General features: G+C 46.8%; 1 protein-coding gene across 2 annotated transcripts in view; it reads left to right on the top strand.

Annotated features, from left to right (window-relative positions):
- The first annotated feature begins 7,902 nt into the window (after nt 1–7,902).
- The window catches only part of gldn (gliomedin), a 69,463-nt gene continuing 55,392 nt past the window's right edge, over nt 7,903–21,973 (top strand). Inside the window, exon 1 of one of the 2 annotated variants that reach the window (XM_072470621.1) lies at nt 7,903–8,497. In XM_072470621.1, the coding sequence (XP_072326722.1) occupies nt 8,165–8,497 (333 nt within the window). In that variant the 5' untranslated portion in view covers nt 7,903–8,164. The remainder of the gene's footprint in view (nt 8,498–21,973) is intronic. The other variant, XM_072470620.1, reaches the window with a different exon arrangement.

The raw sequence follows: 21,973 nt of genomic DNA, 5'->3' as shown, positions 1-21,973 counted from the left end.
GTGATAAATTGGCGACAGGGCTTGAACGTTAACGACAGTCCTTCCCTCCCAGAACTTAATTCTGTCGGAGTCAGGAATCCCGTGGGGTTACTGCACACCTCCATCCCGCCTAAGTCAATGTCCTTTCTGCTTCCAAGCTCACCGCTGTTATGGGAGAGGCGTTTTCAGAACCCCAAAATGTATCATGGAGTTCAACCATCCTCCCCTTTTAATGTAGTTGTTGCTTTTCCGAGCACACGGCTTGTTCCCTAGGTGTGGGATTACAATTATGGACACGTGGGTTTTTCGCTGGCAGCGGGATTCTGTCTTCCCTCCGATTGTCACGGGGATTTCCAATATTAACCACCCCACCCCGCCTCAAAACTCCCTGGTGGGGCCGTGCAGCCGGGAAAATTTAATCGCAACAGCCGGAGTATCCCGCCATCTAGGTACTGGAAGATATTTTCCCATTCCAACGACAGGTACTGCACTGAAAAGCTTTGTTGATTCACCAATGGCTTCCCTAATAATGATCTCCGCTGCATCTATCCAAGATTTGTTTTACTGAACTGCACCTAGACTTTGACTTTGACTTGGCAGCGAGTCTGTAAGTGCCGGGATGTGGGGATATGTATTGCTCTGGGCGCGCTCCGGATCTGGCACCTGTGCAGAAACAGCAGGAGAAAGTGCTGTGCCCAGCACACATGCAGATACATACACACATAGAAGATAGGAGCAGGCGGAGGCCTTTTGGCCCTTCGAGCCTGCTCCCCCATTTATCATGATCATGGCTGATCTTCCAACTCAGTAGCCTAATTCTGCTTTCTCCCCATAACCTCTGATCCCATTCACCCCAAGTGCTATATCTAGCGGCCTCTTGAATATATTCAATGTTTTACTTCCTGTGGTAATTAATTCCACAGGCTCACCACTCTTTGGGTGAAGAAATGTCTCCTCACCTCTGTCCAAAATGGTTTACCCTGAATCCTCAGACTGTGACCCTTGGTTCTGGATACACCCACCATCGGGAAAATCTTCCCTGCATCTATCCTGTCGAGACCTGTTAGAATTTTATAAGTCTCCCCCCCTCATTCATTTGCATTCCTAACTGCCGACTGAACTGGCATGTTAACCATAAGAGAATCTGAACTAGGACTCCTAAGTCTCTTTGTCCTCCTGATTTCCTAAGCCTTTTCTCATTTAGAAAATAGTCTATACCTCCATTCCTCCTTCCATCACCTCACACGTTTCCACATTGTATTCCAGCTACCACTTCTTCGCCCACTCTCCTCGCCTGTTCAAGTCCTTCTGCAGCTCCCCCCTGCTTCCTCAATACTACCTGTCCCTCTACATATCTTTGTATCATCTGCAAACTTAGCAACAATGTCTTCAGTTCCTTCTTCCAGATCATTAATGTATATTGTGAAAAGTTGTGGTCCCAATACCGACCCTGAGGCACACCACTAGTCACCAGCTGCCATCCTGAAAAAGACCCCTTTATCCTCACTCTTTCAGTGAAACTCTTTCAGAAGTGGATCCTTTGGAAGGCAGTGGCAGGAATACCGCTGCACACCTCAAAGATGCTAATCTGTTTCTTCTCTAGAATGTAATTTACTTTGGCATTGTGTTTGGGTGCAATCTTCTAATGGACCCAATACCAATCTGAGTGACACTCACCAAATTTCAGATACACATTAAAGTGTTTCACCATTTATTTATCTCTGTGATTTTGCCTTGGACTCCTAATGTTATGCGTCATCAAAGCTCTTTGAACTTTTAACAGTTGAACACAACTGTCCCTTTATCTTTAAGAACAAAGTTCAGTGTATATCTAAACCCATCACTACTCATTTGTACTTCTGCATCCTTCAGAGTTTAGTCTCGTAAATTCTATAATGACGAAACCCTGTCTGCACATAATATTGTGTCTACATGTAACAAATACCGACTATAGTCTTAACCTTTAGCCTGCCCCATATAGATTTACCCTGTGCACCCAAATGGGTTTCAGGTTTCCTGAAAGCTGATGGTAAGCTTCACTTTTCATAAATCCTTTACAAAGGTCACTTCTCAGATAATGTGCAGACTTCATTCATGTGTTATTATGAGCAATTTCATTAAAGGTCTTGCTCATATTTATCAAAAAGTAACTTCTTACACAAACAAATGGAAATAGGCTGCTTCAAAAAAATGTTCCTCTTATTAAAAAGTAGTGCATCGAGTTGTATTGAGTCGACAGCAGAGAAGTATGACCGATGCTGGCATTTTGGCTGTTTACTAGCCTCCTCACATATTCTCCTGATCCAAGCAGCATTTTTATGATTATTTACATTCGTATAAAGACTTAAGACCTGTAATAACCAAGAGATGCAAGTGTACGGACATTGACGAGCCAGGTATTGAGGCCTGATTAGCACACTGGGCTAAATTGCTGGCTTTGAAAGCAGACCAAGGCTGGCCAGCAGCACGGTTCAATTCCCGTAACAGCCTCACCAAACAGATGCTGGAATGTGGCGACTAGGGGCTTTTCACAATAACTTCATTGAAGCCTACTTGTGACAATAAGCAATTTTCATTTCATTTCATTTTCAAGTGGGACAGCACGATAGCACAATGATTAGCACAGTTGCTTCACAGCTCCATGGTCCCAGGTTCGATTCCCGGCTTGGGTCAATGTCCGTGCGGAGTCTGCACATTTTCCTCGTGTCTGCGTGGGTTTCCTCCGGGTGCTCCGGTTTCCTCCCACAGTCCAAAGATGTGCAGGTTAGATGGATTGGCCTTAGTGTCCCAAAAAAAAAGGTTTGGTGGGATACAGGAATAGGATGAAGGTGCGGGCTTAAATGAGGTGCTCTTTCCATGGGCCAGTGCAGACTCGATGGGCCGAATGGCCTCCTTCTGCACTGTAAATTCTTTTTTTTTGTTATTTAAAAAAATAAATTTAGAGTACCCAATTCATTTTTTCCAATCAGGGGCAATTCCTTTTTGGTGTGGCCATTCCACCTACCCTACACATCTTTGGGGTGTGGGGGCGAAACCCACGCAAACATGGGGAGAATGTGCAAACTCCACACGGACAGTGACCAAGAGTCGGGATCGAACCTGGGAGCTCGGCGCCGTGAGGCAGCAATGCTAATCACTGCGCCACCGTGCTGCCCTGCACTGTATATTCTATGAAATGGTTACGTATGTGGTTTTTGAATGACACCAACATCATTGAGTTGTTTGGTAGCTTGGGTAGCCACTTTGATGCAAGCAAGTAAGTTATTTTATTTTAAACGACTTTAAGCATCAAATATTGTGAATAGGATTCTTTCAAAACACACCTAAATATTAATTTCACCAGGCCAAATGACCCTGGGTTCTATAGCTTGAAGCTAGCTGTCTTGGTGCGTATGATGAACAAAGCATTTGAGGAGCCAACTCATAGACCCCTTCATTACTGACATCCTGTTCAAATTAATTTTTGACTTTATTTTATTTCTACTTTGTTACACACACACTTACGTTAGCTCCATATTCTGAGCAGAAAGTGAACATTTCAGGTCAATTACCTTTCATCAGAACTGGAAATAATTAAGAACTGCAACAGGTTTTAACCGAGCGCAGAGGATGGGAAAAGTGGATAGGTGAGGTCGGGAATAAAGGGAAGGTTTTCAGAGGATGGAAGATAGGAGAGATTAAATGGCAAATAGGACGATGATGCAAGCCATAAAGGGATGTTAATATGGCAAGACAAACCAACAGCGGTTTAGAGGAACTGTAAAAGGCAACAACAATGGATCTGGAGAATGGGCGGCACAGTGGCTAGCACTGCTGCCTCACAGCACCAGGGACGTGGGTTCAATCCCGGCCTCAGGTGACTGTCTGTGTGGGGTTTGCACTTTCTCCATGTGTCTGCGTGGGTTTCCTCCGGTTTCCTCCCAGAGTCCAAAGATGTGTAGGTTAGGTGGATTGGCCATGATCAATGTGCGGGGTTAAGGGGATAGGATGGGTGAGTGGGCCTAGGTAGAGTGCTTTATCGGAGGGTTGGTGCAGACTCGATGGGCCGAATAGCCTCCTTCTACACTGTCGGGATTCTATGGAACTATAAATGGCAATAGCAGCGACATGGCCATCACCTGTCCAAAGGAAAATGGGAGCAATGATTCCGATCTGAAGTCGTTGAAATCAATGTTGCGTTGTGAAGGCTGTTGGGGTTATTTTAAGTAGTTATTTTTTATTGATCATAAAAATGAGGATTCAGGTACTATCCCGTTGGACTGTGTCAAAAATGAGTAAGCAAAGTTGTTATCCTTGTCTGAATACAATTGGGAAGCCCCACCTTCTGTGCATCAGAACAAAACAAGTAGGTAAGAAAAAAAGAAACGGAAGCAGAAGTGGGCCATTCGGCCCCTCAAGCCTGCTCTGCCAGTCAACAAGAACATGGTTGATCTTTTGCCTCAGCTTTACTTTTCAACCTTAGCCCCACATCATTAGTGTCTCATCAATCTGAGATCTGGGTTGTAAACAAATTCAGTGACTGAGCATCATTACCACTCAGGGTAAGTAATGCTAAAGGATGGACCGTAAGACCCAGGAGCAGAAGTAGGCCATTCGGCCCATTGAGCCTGTTTCCCCCATTCAATGAGTTTATGCCTGATCTGATCTGATAATCCTCAACTTCACTTTCAGACTTTGTCCCCATAACCCTCGATTCCCTTACTGATTAAAAACATCCTTATCTCAGCCTTGAACATATTGTTTTTAAAAAAAAATGTTTTTATTCTCCATTTTCACATTTTCCTTCAAACATTACACCCCACCAACAGGCAACAAATGATAACAAATACAAAGTCAATACCCTTGACAGCAACAACGACCCCATCCTCCCACCGCCCCACACAACTGTCCATATATGCATCAAATAAAACAAACCCTCCCACGGTGGAAAAAAAACCAAAAGGCGAAAAAGAGAAAGGAGTCCGGAATCGCCCGTGGCCACCATTAACCTATAGAGTATCCCCCCCACGATGACACTCAATGCCATCCAACCTCCCAAAGAGTACCGTAAATGACACTCAAGAGTTGTAACCGCCCCCCCCCCCCCCCCCCCCTCCCCAACTCCTCCCCTCCACTTCCTCTTGTAAAACTCTTCCCCCCAACCTCGTTTCCTTCCCCCCAACTTTCCACCCCGGCTAGACCCCTCGGACCCTGTTCTGCCAGGCTCCGATTGCCACAGCCCCTCCCCCCACCTCACCCCCGTTCACTGGCCGGCTTAAACCGGCCAGCGTGGAGGCCCCTGCCCGGGTCTCTTTCCCCCTTGCCCGGCCCCAGGAAAAACCCAGAAGTCCCCTTTAGCACACAAACCCCGCCTACACCCCCACACCCCAAAGAACCCTCATCCGGCTGAAAGTCCCATTTCTTCCCTTGTCCAAATATATCCAACGTTGGTTCCTATAGCCCATACACCAGCACGCAGTGAAACAAAAAAAAAAATACAGTCATGAGGCTACATCGGTACATGACCATTACTCAATTCTGCCACAGTCCTTCTGCCTTCTCAAACTCCTCCGCTGCTTCCGTCGTCCCAAAATAAAAGTCCTTGAACTTGTAGGTCACCCTCAGCTTCGCTGGATATACAATGCCGCACTGCACCCTGCTAACGTACAGTGCCCTCTTCACCCGGTTGAAGGCAGCCCGCCTCCTCGGCAGCTCCACCGCAAAGTCCTGGTATACGCGTATACCAGCTCCAGCCCACTGCACCACCCGCTTCTGCTTAGCCCAGCACAGGACCTTCTCCTTTACACTGTACCTACGGAAGCACAGAGTCACTACTCTTTGTGGCTCACTCGCCTTTGGTACAGGCCTCCACGACCGATGTGCCCGATCCAGCTCATATCGGGAGGATCCTCCCACTCCCCCAATAGTTTCGCCAACATCGTGGCAAAATACTCAGTCGGCCTCGGTCCTTCCACTCCTTCGGGCAGCCCCACAATCCTCAAATTCTGTCGCCTGGATCTGTTTTCCAGGTCTTCCATTTTGCCTCGAAGATCCTTGTTGATCTCTATCACCTTCCGCATCTCCTTCCCCATCGAGGTAAGTTGACCACTGTCCTGCAGTAATGTCTCTTCCACTTCCTTCAGTGCCTCCCCTTGCTCCCGCACCTCCGCCACTGCGCTCGCCACCGTCGTCCTCACCTCCTCCACCAGCACTTTCAAAACCACCCCCATCTCCTCTCTCATTGCCTCCATATGTTTTGTAAACTGTCTTTCGAATTCCATGCCCATCACCTTAGTTATTTCTTCAGCCGTAAGCAATGCGGCCTCCCCTGGTGCTCCAGCCTCCATTTTCTTTACTGACCCCGTGGTGACCTTTCCACTCCCCGACGGACTTTCAGCTGCTTTTTTCACTGTTTTTTTTGCTGGTCTTCGACATTTCTCTTCTCTGTGCTGTCTCCTGACTTTTACTGCATTCGCTGGCCCTAGGACCGCGCATAAACCCCCGACAATGCCGTTCCCGAACGGGAACCCTCCAAAGCACGGCTGCCTCCCGCCCACCGTCACCGGATGTCCCAGCCTTGAATATATTTAAGGACCCAACCTCTGCAGCAAAGAATTCCACAGATTCATTATCCTCTGAGAGAAAAAATCCCTCCTCATCTCTGTCTTAAATTGGTGCGTGACCCCTTTCACTAAGATTACGCCCTCTGGCCCTGGACTCTCCCACAAGGGGAAACGACCACCCATCATCTACTCTGCCAAGCCCCCTGAGAATCCTCTATGTCTCAATAAGGTCACCTCTCATTTTTCTGAACTCCAATGAGTACAGACCCAATCTACTCAACCTCTCCTTATAAGAAAATCTCTCCGTACCCAGGAACAACCTAATAAACATTCTCTGGACTGCCTCCAATGCCAGTATATCATTGGTTAGATAAGGTGACCAAAACTGCATTCCAGGTATGGACTTCCAAAACACATAATACACCAGACTGATCCTAGAGTTTTACAATTTTACAATTTGCCTGGTTCCTGGAGAACAACTGCTCGGTTCTTCAATTCGGGGCTGTGGAGGGAACAGGGCAGAGTTCCACAGCAATCTTTGTAAGAACAACCCCCCCCCCCTCACACTCACCAAACTGCCCCTCAATCTCTGGAGCTACTTTTGATCATCAGAGGACAGCATCGGGGATAATATGAGGGTGTTACAGCATCTATGATCACTACAGCAGGATATTAACAGAGTTATAGCAGGGCAATTGCAGGGACACTGCAAGATATAAGATGCAATGGGAAAGTATAGGTAATACAGAGGGGTCTCATTAGGGAATATCATGGAATATTACCAGAGCTACAACAGAATAATCAGGGATATTGGAGGACATCCCTAGGACTAGAATGGTTATGACTGGGGATTCAGCAGCATATTATGAGGGACTTGCTTCTTTTTCATCGAATCAGAGAATCCCGACAGTGCAGAAGGAAGCCATTCAGCCCATCGAATCTGCACGGACCTCCAAAAGAACGCCTTACCCAGGCCCACTCCCACGCCGTATCCCCACCCAACCTGCGCATCTCTGGACACGAAGCGGCAATTTGGCATGGGCAATCCACCTAACCTGCACATCTTTGGATTGTGGGAGGGAACCTGAGGAGGAAACCCACGCAGTCACGGGGAGAATGTGCAAACTCCACACACAGTCACCCAAAGTGGAATTGAACCCGGGTCCCTGGCTCTGTGAGGTAGCAGTGCTACCCACTGCGCCAAAATTTGCAGCTAATTGCTTTATTTCGGGCAACGGAAAATGCAAATCCTTCATTCCTGTGATTGGAAGTCGGGAAGTGCAGTTTGTCATTGTGGCAACAAAGGGTGCACAAACTGAGTCAGATTGCCCTGCAAGTGTTCAATGTAAGTCAGTCCCTTGTCTCTGAATGTCATGTTTGTAACTCATGCACGTGGGGCATGAATGGAGTGAATATGATTAGTCTCCAAAAGAAAAAAGCAGCCACAGAAGAGAAAGGACGAAACTGCATGTAAATCAGGCGTCAGTCAAAGCCATAAAACCCTCTTGCGTCCAGAGGGTCGAATATTGAACCGCTTTTCTTCAGATCTGAGGGTGATTTGGCGGGGTGGGGGGAGGGGAATTGACCAGCCTCGGAATCCCATCTCTCTGACCTTCCCCCGAGCCCTCCCGGGACATTGAAAGATGACTTTGCGAGCAGGGCAGGGCAGCTCAGTGAGAGGAACCGTGTTCCAGGTAGGACTCCTGCTGCTCACCCTCCTCAACTGCGGCGCGCTGCTTTACCTCTTTGTGAAATGCAGCCAGGTGAGACCCAAGCTGGAAGCTCTGGAGGGCCGCCTGGAGGAGCTGTCTGCCTCTGGGACATGGCCCATGGACCTTATCTCGCGCCTGAACCAGGAGCGGGACCACCCCGAGACGAGCGAGCAGAGGAACCGCAACAAGAGAAGCCACCAAGAGTCCAAGGGGCGGGAGGAAGCCGAGGACACCATCATGATGATGACTTACTCAAGGATCCCGGTAAGCACAGTGAATTCTAGTTATATCCAATCCCTCAGAAACAAAGTAGGGAGCACAGCAAACCAAATGTACCAGAAATGCAGAAAATAAATAACTTGTAAAAAAACAGCAAATTATGTGGTAACTTTGAGTGAATGGAAAGCTTTATTCCTGCTCCCAGTTTTTAAAAAACTGGATTCTTTTATGGATTGTGTGTCCCTGGCAAGACCAGCATTTGTTGCCCATCCCTAATTGTCCTTGAGCAGACAGTTAAGTGTCAACCACATTGCTATGGGTCTGGAGTCACATGTAGGACAGGCCAGGTAAGGACGGCAGATTTCCTTCCCTAAACGACATTAAGGAACTAGATGGGTTCACTTTTTCATAGCCATTAACGACATTTTGACAAGATTTCATTGATTGAATTTAAATTGCACCAGTTGTCATGGTGGGATTTGGACCTACGCCCCCAGAACATTCGCTTGGGCGGCTGGATTACTGGTCCAGCGACAACCCCACCAGAAATTCAATCAAGTCTTTGGACTTTGGCCTCCTGGACATGAGACTTATGGCCAGTGTTAGAATGTTAAACTATAATGAGGAAATTGGATTCTTCGATCTTGGAAGATGGTGAATGAGGAAGAGACAAGAAGATTAAGGGATTTAGAAAAATATACACCTGGACGCCTACTCTACGATCTCTATAGATTTTCAACATTGGAGCTCAAACTGCTGGAAGATGGATCTTGGATATCAAGCAATCAATAATTGATTTTCTGAATGGATTTTTGGGTGGGAAAAACCTTGCAGTCATTTAAAAGGGATTTGGATGTTGTGACAGGGAGGACCATAATCTTTGCTGCATGAAATGGGCAGAGCAAATTTCCTCTTCCTTAACGGCCTCACGAATATAAATTATTTTACGCCCCTTACTCTGTCTGTCCATGTTTCATTTTACTTTTTCAAAATAAATTTAGAGTACCCAATTCATTTTTTCCAATTAAGGGGCAATTTAGTGTGGCCAATCCACCTAGCCTGCACATCTTTGGGTTGTGGGGGCAAAACCTACGCAAACACGGGGAGAATGTGCAAACTCCACATGGCTAGTGACCCAGAGCCAGGATCGAACCTGGGACCTCGGCGCCGTGAGGCAGCAATGCTACCCACTGTGCCACCGTGCTGCCCCCTCTGTCAGTCCATGTTGGTTCCAAGTATTCTGAAATTCCCATCTGCCAATCACAGGCAGCTGTTAACATTGAATCAATTATGCGTTTGGGGACTCTGAATATTCAAGACCATGTTTAGCAGCTGATAGTTAGTACTGTTACTCGCCAGTGTAAAAATAATCAAATAATTGTTTGGCCTGAGATAAAACGTGTAAGCTGGTTTCCCGGCGGCGGGGGTGCATAAAATGAGAAACCTCATTGGCAGGGGCAGGATCAGAAGAACCCACCGCTGGCCAATGGGCTGGAAAATCCCCCCACCCCCCCCCCCCCCCCACCCCCCCCCACCCCTACCCCCTAGGCTTTGAGTTGCAGGTGAAAATTCTCAGAAAAGGCCAAAGAATATTGGCCACAAAACATAACTAGCATCTTGAATAACAGAAATCACAAAAATCACAAAATTGCTACGGTGCAGAAGGAGACCATTCGGCCCATCGAGTCTACACTGGCTCTCCAAACGAGCATTTTGACTTAGTGCCACTCCCCTGCCTTTCCCCCCATACCCCTGCACATTGTTTCTATTCAAGTAATCATCTAATGCCCTCTTAAATGCCTCCACTGAACCTGCCTCCACCATACGCAGTGAAGCAGTAGAGGCTCCTTCATTAAATGTTTTTAAGATAAAGATAGATAGATTTTTGAAGAATAAAGGGATTAAGGGTTATGGTGTTCGGGCCGGAAAGTGGAGCTGAGTCCACAAAAGATCAGCCATGATCTCATTGAATGGCGGAGCAGGCTCGAGGGGCCAGATGGCCTACTCCTGCTCCTAGTTCTTATGTTCTTATGTTCTTATACTTCCAGCCAGTGCATTCCAGACCCCAACCACTCACTGTGTGAAAAGATTTTTCTCGCATCACATTTCCTTCTTTTGCAAATCACTTTAAATATGTGCCCTCGCGTTCTTGATCCTTTTTTGGGCTGGAAAAGTTTCTCCCCTTCTACTCTGTTCAGCCCCCTATAATTCTGAAAACCTCTATCAAATTTCCTGTCAGCCTTCTTCTCTCTCAGGAGAACAGTCCCAACCTCTCGTCCCTGGAACCATTCTTGTAAACCTCTCCTGCACGCTCTTCAATGCATTTACATTCTTCCTATAGTGTGGTGCCCAGAACTGTACGCAATATTCCGGCTGAAGTCTAACTAGTGTCTTGTATAAGTTCAGCATTACCTCCTTGCTCTTATCATAGAATCATAGAATTTACAATGCAGAAGGAGGCTATTCGGCCCATCGAGTCTGCACCGGCCCTTGGAAAGAGCACCCTACCTAAGCCCACACCTGCACCCTATCCCCATAACCCAGTAACCCTTCCCAACCTTTTTGGACACTTAGGGCAATTTAGCATGGTCAATCCACCTAACCTGCACATCTTTGAACTGTGAGAGGAAACCGGAGCACCCGGAGGAAACCGACGCAGACATGGGGAGAACGTGCAAACTCCGCACAGACAGTGATCCAAGCCAGGAATCAAACATGGAACCCTGAAGCTATGAAGCAACTGTGCTAACCACTATGCTACCGAGTACCATTGTATTCTATGCACCTATTAATAAAGCCCAGAATACTATCTACTTTATTAACATCCCTCTCCATCTATCCTGCCATCTTCAGTGATCTATGCACATATACACCCAGGTCCCTCTGCTCCTGCACCCCTTTTAGAATGTTACCCCTTATTTTATATTGTCTCTCCATGTTCATCCTACCAAAATGCATCGCCTCACACTTCTCCGCATTGAGGATTAACTAGCATTTTGAAAATTAGATGCAGGAGGTAATTAAGGGAGTTTAGTACAAAGCTGAGATTCAGATATATACCAGTAGGCACTGAGATGGGCCAGACTTCGCTGAAATAATAATGTCTGAACAGCGTGTGCCATTATTAATTCTCAAATTGGTCAGTAACCTGCGAGGGGCCAGCAATGCCCATGAATACTTCCATGTCGTCGGACGATTTCTGCTGTTCTACTTACACTTACCTCCCAGCGATATATATGAAATTGTTGCGTTTGCATATTGATTGTTTTTAAACTTACCAAAGAAACTCAGGTCTGGTAATTATCAGTGTCAGTAACCTTTTAGTCAGTGACTGATGTAGGGGATATTCACTCATTTTTTGTTCAGTACATACAAATTATGGGGTTCTTTGCAACAATGGTCGATACAATATGATTTCAACTGGGTATACTTTAAGTCGAACAGTGCTCATAAAGAATGAATTGATCACAAGAATGCTTCAAGGAATTGTAAACGCTGCCAAACAATCTGTTAAATATTCCTCCCAACTGAAGCACAGTTTATTGCACTTTATTCCAATGCATATCATCAGGAAATAATCTGGATGTTTTATAAAAAACATGCCCGACACATATTCAATTTAAAACATTGACACTCGATGCACCTTGAACAATGCCAATCATAAACAAAAGGAATGCATTATGTAATTGCAACTACCTCCAACAAAGTTAATCGAGGGAGTTTAAGGGCCAAATGGTTCCAGTATCTGCAGCATTTTGGTTTCAATTATGGGGAAAATAAGTTCATTTCCAGAACGAATACAATTTGAATTAGAAAATGAAATCAACTGGTTGGATTATGAAGTTATAAAACCTATGATGATTCTGGGTTATCAGATGTACGTTTTAATGTGCACTTTATTCAGGAGCATATATTATAATCTAATTGTTCAAGTCAAGGCGCCACACTTTAGGAAGTATGTGAAGCGTACCAAGGATGCTAGTATTGCGGAGAGATTGAAGAAGCTGGGCATATTCTCCTCTGAACAAAGAGGGTTAAAGGAAGATTTTAACTAGGAGGTTTTCAAAATCATGCACAGTTGTGATAGAGCAAAAAAGGAGAAACTGTTTCCAGTGGCAGAAGGGTCAATACCAAGAGGTATATTTGGGGTAATTGGCAAAGAGAGCCAGAGGTGAGATGAGGGGAAATCTTTTTAAAGCAGAGAGTTTTTACAATCTGGAATGTACGGCCTGAAGCAGGTTCAGTAGTAACTTCCAAATAGTAATTGGATAAATACTTAAAATACGTGAATAAAACACTGGGCCTCGGGGAAAGGACAGGGGAATGGGACTTTGGTAACTCAGAGGAAGCTGGCGGTAAATTAATATAGTTTTTATTTAACTATTTATAGAGTTCTGCATATCGCTCCCTGTATAGTCCTTGCTGGCCCTGCTTTTATTTTAGTTCACAACCAGCCCAGATGGGTGGCCTCTGCCCCTATCTGGGAAGCTCGTACTCTCTGAGTCCCATGGGAGATCAATGATGGTTTTCCCCTTGGTCCTCGTGGGGGTTATGACAAGGACTAATTGCGGAACTTGTGCAGAGAGCTGACATAGGCACGACAGGTCAAATGGCCACCTTCTGTATCTGCTATTTTTATTCTGTGGGCTGGATTTTCCTGGCCCTGTGGAAATGGGAATATCAGGAAAATAGGGAAGATCTGGGGCGTCATTCTCCGACCCCCCGCCGGGTTGGAGAATGGCCGTAGGCCGCCGTGAATCCCGCCCCCGCCCCCGCCGAAGTCTCCGGTACCGGAGATTGGGTAGGGACGGGAATCGGGCCGCGCTGGTTGGCGGGACCCCCGCTGGATTCTCCGGCCCGGATGGGCCGAAGTCCCGCCCAGAAATTGCCTGTCCCGCCGGCGTAAATCAAACCTGGTATTTACTGGCGGGACCAGGCGGCGTGGGCGGGCTCCAGGGTCCTGGGGGGGGCGCGGGGCGATCTGACCCCGGGGGGTGCCCCCACGGTGGCCTGGCCCGCGATCGGGGCCCACCGCTCCGCGGGCGGGCCTGTGCCGTGGGGGCACTCTTTCCCTTCCGCCTCCGCTACGGCCTCCACCATGGCGGAGGCGGGAGAGAATCTCCCCACTGCGCATGCGCGGGAAACTGTCAGCGGCCGCTGACGCTCCCGTGCATGCGCCGCATTTCCGCGCCAGCTGGCGGGGCAACAAACGCCATTTCCGCCAGCTGGTGGGGCGGAAATCACTCCGGCGTCGGCCTAGCCCCTCAATGTTGGGGCTAGGCCGCCAAAGATGCGGAGCATTCCGCACCTTTGGGCCGGCGCGATGCCCGTCTGATTGGCGCCGTGTTTGGCGCCAGTTGGCGGACATCGCGCCGTTGGGGGAGAATTTCGCCCCTGGTTCTGAACACTTCTTCCACTGACGGAACTCGTCCGCCATCAAGGCAGTGGACGGCTGAAGGTCAGGGGACCATCAGTACCAGAAGCTTCCATGCCCCGATGGCGAGGCCCTTGGGATGAAAGGCCACAGGCCCACCTGGCACTAGGCCGCAGCAGTTTCCACTCCAGCCCGATGGCCGTACAAACTCAGGTCTCTTTACTTCATAACTTCTATGCAGGCAGCCTCCGGGATGAGGCCCCCACGCAGTCGCCAGTCTGCCTCGGCAGCGCGCAGGCCTCATGGTGAGACTGTTGCCCTGACAGGGCTTGCACACCCTCTGATTGGGCTTGCAGTGTGGGGTGTCTGCCTTGCGTTCCTAACAGGACATGAAGACAGCCAATTAGGAGGCTACCTCCGAGAAGCTTACACCATTGGGTTGCTGACGACATGGGTGGGCTCAGGACCCCTAATATCTGGGTCCCAGTGAAAAATCCAGTCCTATCATTCTAAGGCAAACTAATTCCTGAATTGTGTTTTGTTGGCCATTCGAGATATTTTTTCCTGAACGGCATTTAAGCACATTGGGATTCCAATGGTCATTAATCAGTTTGCATTGAATCTTTAAGTTCCACATCTGGATTAAATTTAGGAGAGTGATTTTGATCTCATACAATTTCAGTGGCTTAATCCATGTAAGTTATTGCACTGAACCAGTGAACGACAAGGGATTTATTAACAAGTCAGGTTGAGCAGCAGCAAGTTAGCAGCTATTTCTAGAATGTCTCTGCCCAGGAGATCTCCTTCTCCTCAGGTGAGTTCCCACTCTGAGTCCCGATCGGCTGCCCGGGCTAGGTGACCCTTACTCCACTCTGTTGCCCTGGAACGGACAATCACCACAACCGCACACACCAGGATGGTCGCTGGTCTGTTCTGCTTGAACTCCATCGGAGTGGGCTGGATTGGATATGTTTATTGGCACGTGTACCGAGGTACAGTGAAAAGTATTGTTCTGTGTACAGTTCAGACAGATCATTCCGTACATGAAAAGAAAATACATAATATGGCAAACATAAGATGCACAGTGTAAACACATAGACACAGGCATCGGGTGAAGCATACAGGAGCGAAGTACTACTCAGTAGGGAAGATGTGGGCAGTGGGCAGCACGGTAGCATTGTGGATAGCACAATTGTTTCACAGCTCCAGGGTCCCAGGTTCGATTCCTGGCTTGGGTCACTGTCTGTGCTCCAGTTTCCTCCCACAGTCCAAAGATGTGCAGGTTAGGTGGATTGGCCATGCTAAATTGTCCATATTGTCCAAAATTGCCCAAGGTGTGGACCTTGGGTTGGGTGCTCTTTCCAAGAGCCGGTGCAGACTCGATGGGCCGAATGGCCTCCTTCTGCACTGTAAATTCTATGAAATTCTTTGAATGTGTGAAGAGATCAGACTGTTACAATTGACCTCTGTGTGACCTGGGGGTGGGGGTGGGGGATAAGGTGGGCATCAAAAACAATTTTTAAAATTTTCTCCTGAACCCATACTGAGCTCTGACAAAGAGTCATCCAGACCTGAAACGTTAGCGCTGTTCTCTCTCCACGGATGCTGCCAGACCCGCTGAGATTTACCATCATTTTCTCTTTTTGGTTCAGATTCCAGCATCTGCAATAATTTGCTTTAACCTATACTGGACGTTGATTGAAACAGAATTTGGTTTCATTGTACAGTGTCTCAATAACCTGCCCGTATGTTGAACGACCATTAAGGTACCAAAGGGCCACTGGCCACTATGGATTTGCTTCTCATTCAGAGCCAACGCCTCTAGGAGACACAGTGCAGAAAAGAAAGCCAAAGTTTCTGATATAATCATATGTTCTTTTAATACATTTTAATCATTCTGACATAAGAATGCCTCTTTGGCACTAAGATCTCAACTGGTGGCTTCTCATGCCCACCTTTTCTAAATTTCAAATCCTGCTGTGAATGTTTGTGTAAATTTAGATTGAATTTGTTTGATAAACCATCAGAATAAAACACTGATGTCAGCAAAATGACTGCTCACTGTGTGGGTGGTACTGTACTCAGGCTCACATTAACACCTTATGTACCAGACCCTTCCACCAGTGGTCATCAAACCGTTGTACTAAACTCAACTCATTCACTGCAGTCCCTTAGGGATGGAAGTTAGTCATCTGTACTTGATCTGGCCTATATGCGACTCCAGTTTCGCATCAGTGTGGTTGTCTCTGAACTGGTTGACAATGTTAGAAATGCAGGTCCCTTTAAATGTACACCAGGTCTTGCTTCAGAGTGAGTTGAGAGTAGGCGATGCTCATTGAATCTTGTACCTGAGAACTGGGACACTGGACAGGGAGAGGATCCAGAAGGGAAGAATGGAAACTGTTATTTTCGGTGTTCGATGTCTAGCAAGGAGTCTACCAAATGACTTGAGACTTGTCCAAATCAGGATCTTTATTAAATCACATGTGGTAAGATAACGATCTGTTACAGAGCAAGTTATCATGGAGTTTCTTTTTACTCCTCTGGAACTAGCCCTAGTGCACGTCTGTCCTCTTGTACATCTTATTATCATCTGAGGATCACCAGATTTGTCCCCACTTATATCTGAGTACCTTGTCACATGACCACTGTCTTATGACCACTGTCTTGAGACCACATGGTGGTCTGTACAGCCACCTGCTGGTTGGAGGTCACACCACCAGCCATCAATAATATTACTCACATGCATATCACCACAGAAACCAGTGTTTGTGCTGAACTCTAGTATCACAATAAAACTATTGTGAATCATCAGGATGCCTTCTACTGCCGGGGCAGCATGGTGGCACAGTGGTTAGCACTGCTGCCTCATAGCACCGGGGACCCGGGTTCGATTCTGGCCTTGGGTGACTCTCTGTGTGACGTTTGCACTTTCTCCCCGTGTCAACGTGGGTTTCCTCCGGGTGCTTCGGTTTCCTCTGACAGTCCAAAGGTGTGCAGGCTAGGTGGATTGGCCATGATAAAATTGCCCCTTAGTGTCCAGGGATGTGAAGGTTAGATGAGGTTGTGGGGATAGGGCAGCAGAGTAGGCCTAGGTGGGGTGCTCTTTCAGACGGTCAGTACATACTTGATGGGTCGAATGGCCTTCTTCTGCACTGTAGGGATTCTATGATTCAGTAGATCGATATCCAGCCGTAAAACACTGGCCTATATCAAACTGTGAAGGTATGGGTTATACCGGGGGTATAACAACAAAGAATATCATTCAGCCCATGTTTTGAGAATGATTTAAATAAAATTAGCGGCAGCTTTGAGGAGCGAGTTCTAAAGCTTCCAGTCCTGCTAAAGGCGATCACCGGGAGCGGGTTCCCTAGCGGTGGGATGGGCGAACCACACAAAACGGCATAGACATTGGCGACACTGGGACATCCACCGGTGGTCAATGGTGACATGCCTCCGCTGCTGGAAAACGGTGAGGGGGGAGGGGGTCGATTGAATCCCGACCAATTTCCCTGTCCTCTACACCAGTGTTCTTCAAACTTTTTTTCCGGGGACCCATTTTTACCAACCGGCCAACCTTCGGGACCCAACCCGGCCGACCTTTCTGACCCACGCCGGCCGACCTGCGCGACCCACCATTTTCTCTTACCTTGTTTGCTGCTGACAAAAATGGAGGAAATGGTTTTGGGTCCCTTTGGCCCTCGTACACGCTCCTCCAATGGAACCTGTTGGATGAAGGTGAAGCCTTCCGGTGTCGGAATGTATGGAGTCTTCATCTGTCCAAAATTCTGCATTTTTTCCCTGTGAAATTTTATCAAATAAACCCCCCCGAACTTGTAAAAAAAATAAAAATAAAATGAATAAAATAAATGAAAAAAATTAAAATTAAATGAATAAAATAAATGAATAAAATGAATAAACCCCCCACCCCGAACTTGTAAAACAAAAAGTTGTGACCGTTGAAAAAAAAGCGGCCGCACTGTGCATGCGTGCCCGATCATAGGCGCGCATGTGCATAGTTTGCGCATGCCCGCCAATGATTGGGCATGCATTGTTGTTGAAAACTCACCACTATTCTTAGAAGTCCCCCTACACCAAAAAGGGCCGACATTCTAAATGGTGAACAGGGATTCTCACTCCCTGACTCCTATGCAGGCTTCGGTGGGTGCTATTCAGGTCAAACTATGTTTTCAAGTTATCCCCCGGTATAACCCATACCTTCACAGAAGATTTCATCTACTTACCACTTAGTAGCATCGATCCTGGGTCCCGCATTGCTATGTAAGTAAAGTAGACTAATAAATAACCACTGTTTCAGGTTAAAACTTTTAAATTATTTTATTATTATATTTTTTCTTTTAAAAGCTACAATCACTGTCTTTACAGAAAAGCAAAAAGATCTTGCTTCTGGATCCTTCTGGTTGGTTGAAGGGACCTTCAGGCCCAACTTGACAATCAATCTTCTTTTTAAAATCTGGTCTTCTTTGGATGTATTCGCTGTTCTGCTCGGTTGCTATGTCCTATCTTTGCCATGTACCGAGCTGTGAGAGCTGGCTCTGCTGGCTGTCCCTGAACTGACTCTGAGCTGACTCTGCCTCCTCTTTAAATTCTAGTCTTCCTTAGATGTATTAGCTGTTTTAGCTCGGCTGCTTTTCTCTGTCCTTTTCCCATGACCGAGCTGACTGTAAGCTGACTCTGCTTGCTTCTCTTGTTCCTTCTCTGCTTCTCCGCCTCTCTGCTTCTCTGCCCCTTTCTCAGGGTTTATATATTTTTCTAACAGTTATTACGTTTTTATGACTTTATTGTAAAGTAACTTTTATTTCACTTGGATTGTAAAAGGTACCTTTAATCTGAAATTTTCTAACACGACTATGTATTCATTTTGGGCATGGCCTCAGCCCATAGATCTGATTACATTGTGTCCTTTGTGATGTTCAAAATGCTTTGATTTCAAGAGACGTGTGAATATTGATCCCTGTCATTTCTATCGTTTCAATTTCCAATTGTGTCCCCAGCTCATAATTTTGACTTTGATTTTGGCTTTAAGCTTTAAATTATGTTTCTCGTAGACTGATAGTCCCCAATTTTCTTTTAATTTACCTGATGTCAGCAGAGCTTCACATCTATATATTTGTCTCCCTAGTCATTCTTTTCTATCTGCTGATTTTACTTCAATGAAGGTGTGAATCATCGCTTTTAGCATAATGCTAAAAATCCACTTGGTTATAACTTGAAAGGTTTACATTTATCATCTAACTCAACTGAAACCCTCATCCATGCTTTTCCAGATGCTTACTAAGAGGGTTAATTTCAGTGAAGGTGTGAGCCATCGTTTTTAGCTTCTTACAAAAATCCTGTTTGTTTGCTAAGCCTGTTTGGAAGAAGGAATCTGCATTTTATAATCCTGCCCTTTGCAGCTGCTGTTAACCCTTCATGAGATCTTTCCCTGTATCCTCTTATGTTTCTCTCAGACCAGATATTGCCAGACTTCCATGTTTCAAATGACACATCTTTCCATATTTTCAATTACAGCATGCGCAGTGCAGCTGCATTTTTTTTACATGTTCGCGGCCATTTTGAAGGCCCATTGCGCTGGCATTATTAACAGCCGGCTGCTGTGGCGTGCAGATTTGCGCGATCGGAAGCGCCGCGACGGACGGCTCCGTGACCCTCCCGACAACCGCCCGCGACCCACCCGAGTTTGCCCCCGAGTTTCGCCCCCGAGTTTGACAATGCACTGAGCAACATTTTTTCTGTCGAGTCCTGGAATAAGAGACTGAGTCCCATACACTGACTATACTTTCAGGCTGCAGGTTATTTATATTTTACCACATACACTACTAGTGAAGGGGGGTGGGGATCACGCATATGTTCCAAACAGCAGGATCAGCAATGAAGGATTCACTCTGGAGATTGAGCTGCTGGGTTCCGTCCAACCTGCTGGGTTCCTTCCTTAACACTCCAGCAGATGTTCTGGCCCAGTATGTTGTCTTTACGATCATGTCATTTGTCACGTTTTATAGTGTTAGCTTCAGAATTGGCACCAGGTTGATCATCTTCAGGTAGCATCCTTGATTAATTAGAGGGATGTCAAATCACAATTAATTCTGTGACTTTGCCATGGGGCAGAGCGAGGAGGCAGCCCACAAGACTCCCTCAGCCAGAACAGGGATTGAACAAGGATTGGAATAGGCGGCACGGTGACATAATGTTTAGCACCGCTGCCTCACAGCGGCAGGGACCGGGGATCAATCCCGGCCTTGGGTGACTGTTTGTATGGAGTTTGTACGTTCTCCCCGTCTGCGTGGGTTTCCCCCTCCAAAAATATGCAGGTTAGGTGGAATTGCCATTCTAAATTATCCCTTCGTTTTCAACGGTTAGGTTGGGTTGCAGGGAAGTAGGCATAGGTAGGATGCTCTTTCAGAGGGTCGGCGCAGACTCAATGGGCCGAATGGTCCTGTGCTGTTGACGTTATTCTAAACCACACACCCAGCCAGCTAACCATCTGAGCTAACCAGCTACTTACTTTGCTCAGTATTAACTGATACTACCTTAGACAAAATGTAACTTGTGTATGGAATATGATGTTTATCATTTAGGTTTGGCAAAAAAGGCAAAGCAATTTAGACTGATGTTCAGGTTAAAAACAGAAATATGTGGTGGATGTCGTTAAAATAGGAAAATCAATCATTATCCTTGTTTTTTGTTGTGTTGGACTTCCAGTTGTGGCTTTCTTTGAGCAATTAAACATTACCGCTGAACATCTCTTCACCATTGTTAATCATAGAGGTCAAAATGTAGACTCAATCTTATCCGTATAGACAACACCATGTGGAGTGATAATCAGATAGACTCTAGAAAGAGCAGGCGATCTGTTCCCTCTGAATACCTGCCACGCCGTGAAAATCCAAATCTACCCTGTTCATTTTAAAGAGACAATGACGCAGAAGAAAGAAAGAGAAAAAGAACGGAAGATTGTATTTATTTCATCCATTAAATGGCCAAATGCTCTGCAGCTGAGGAAGTACCTTATTCTGAAGTGTAGTTTCTGTTGCAATGTTGCAACAACGCTGCAGCCAAGTTGTGCACAGAATGGTCCCATAAACAACGAGGGCGGCACGGTGACACAGTGATTAGCACAGTTGCCTCACAACGCCAGGGACCCAGGTTCAATTCCGGCTTCGGGCAACTGTCTGTGCGGTGTTTGCACTTTCTCCCCGTGTCTGTGTGGGTTTCCTCCAGGTCCTCCTGTTTCCTTCCCCAGTCCAAAGATGTGCAGGTTAGGTGGATTGGCCATGGTACAATTGACCTGTACGTTAGGCGGGGTTATGGGGATAGGTGGGCAGGTGGGCTTAGGTTTCCCTTGAACTGAGTGGTTTGCTGGGGCAGTTCAGAGGGTCTGGAGTCACATGTAGGCCTGACAAGGATGGCGGATTTCTTTCCCTAAAAGGGATCAGTAATCATTAAACTTCTGAATTTCATAGAATTTACAGTGCAGAAGGAGGCCATTCGGCCCATCGAGTCTGCACCGGCTCTTGGAAAGAGCACCCTACCCAAGGTCAACACCTCTACCCTATCCCCATAACCCAGTAACCCCACCCATCACTAAGGGCAATTTTGGACACTAAGGACAATTTAACATGGCCAATCCACCTAACCTGCACATCTTTGGACTGTGGGAGGAAACCCACGCACACACGGGGAGGACGTGCAGACTCCGCACAGACAGTGACCCAAGCCGGAATCGAACCTGGGACCCTGGAGCTGTGAAGCAATTGTGCTAATCACTATGCTACCGTGTGGAATATCTATTGAAATGTCACCATCTGCCGTGGTGGGATTCAAATCCGGGACCCAGATCATTGCCCGGAGTCCCCTGGATTACTAGGGCAGCGCCATTACCACTACGCCACCGCCCCCTGGAGGCTTTTCAGTCTTAATGCAGTTCAGTGGTTTCCGGATACAAAATAAATGTTACTTTCACCGAAACAGGGAAGAATGTAATCCTGACCTGTGGGAACAATCATGGGTGGCACGGTAGCACAATAGTTAGCACCGTTGCTTCACAGCCCCAGGGACCTGGGTTCAATTCCTGGCTTGGGTCACCGTCTGCATGTTCTCCCTGTGTCTGCGTGGATTTCCTCCGG

Source organism: Scyliorhinus torazame, chromosome 12 (genome assembly GCF_047496885.1).
Source record: "Scyliorhinus torazame isolate Kashiwa2021f chromosome 12, sScyTor2.1, whole genome shotgun sequence".
NCBI lineage: Eukaryota > Metazoa > Chordata > Chondrichthyes > Carcharhiniformes > Scyliorhinidae > Scyliorhinus > Scyliorhinus torazame.
Note: the sequence above shows the minus strand (reverse complement) of the source record. Positions and strands in the feature narration are given on the sequence as shown.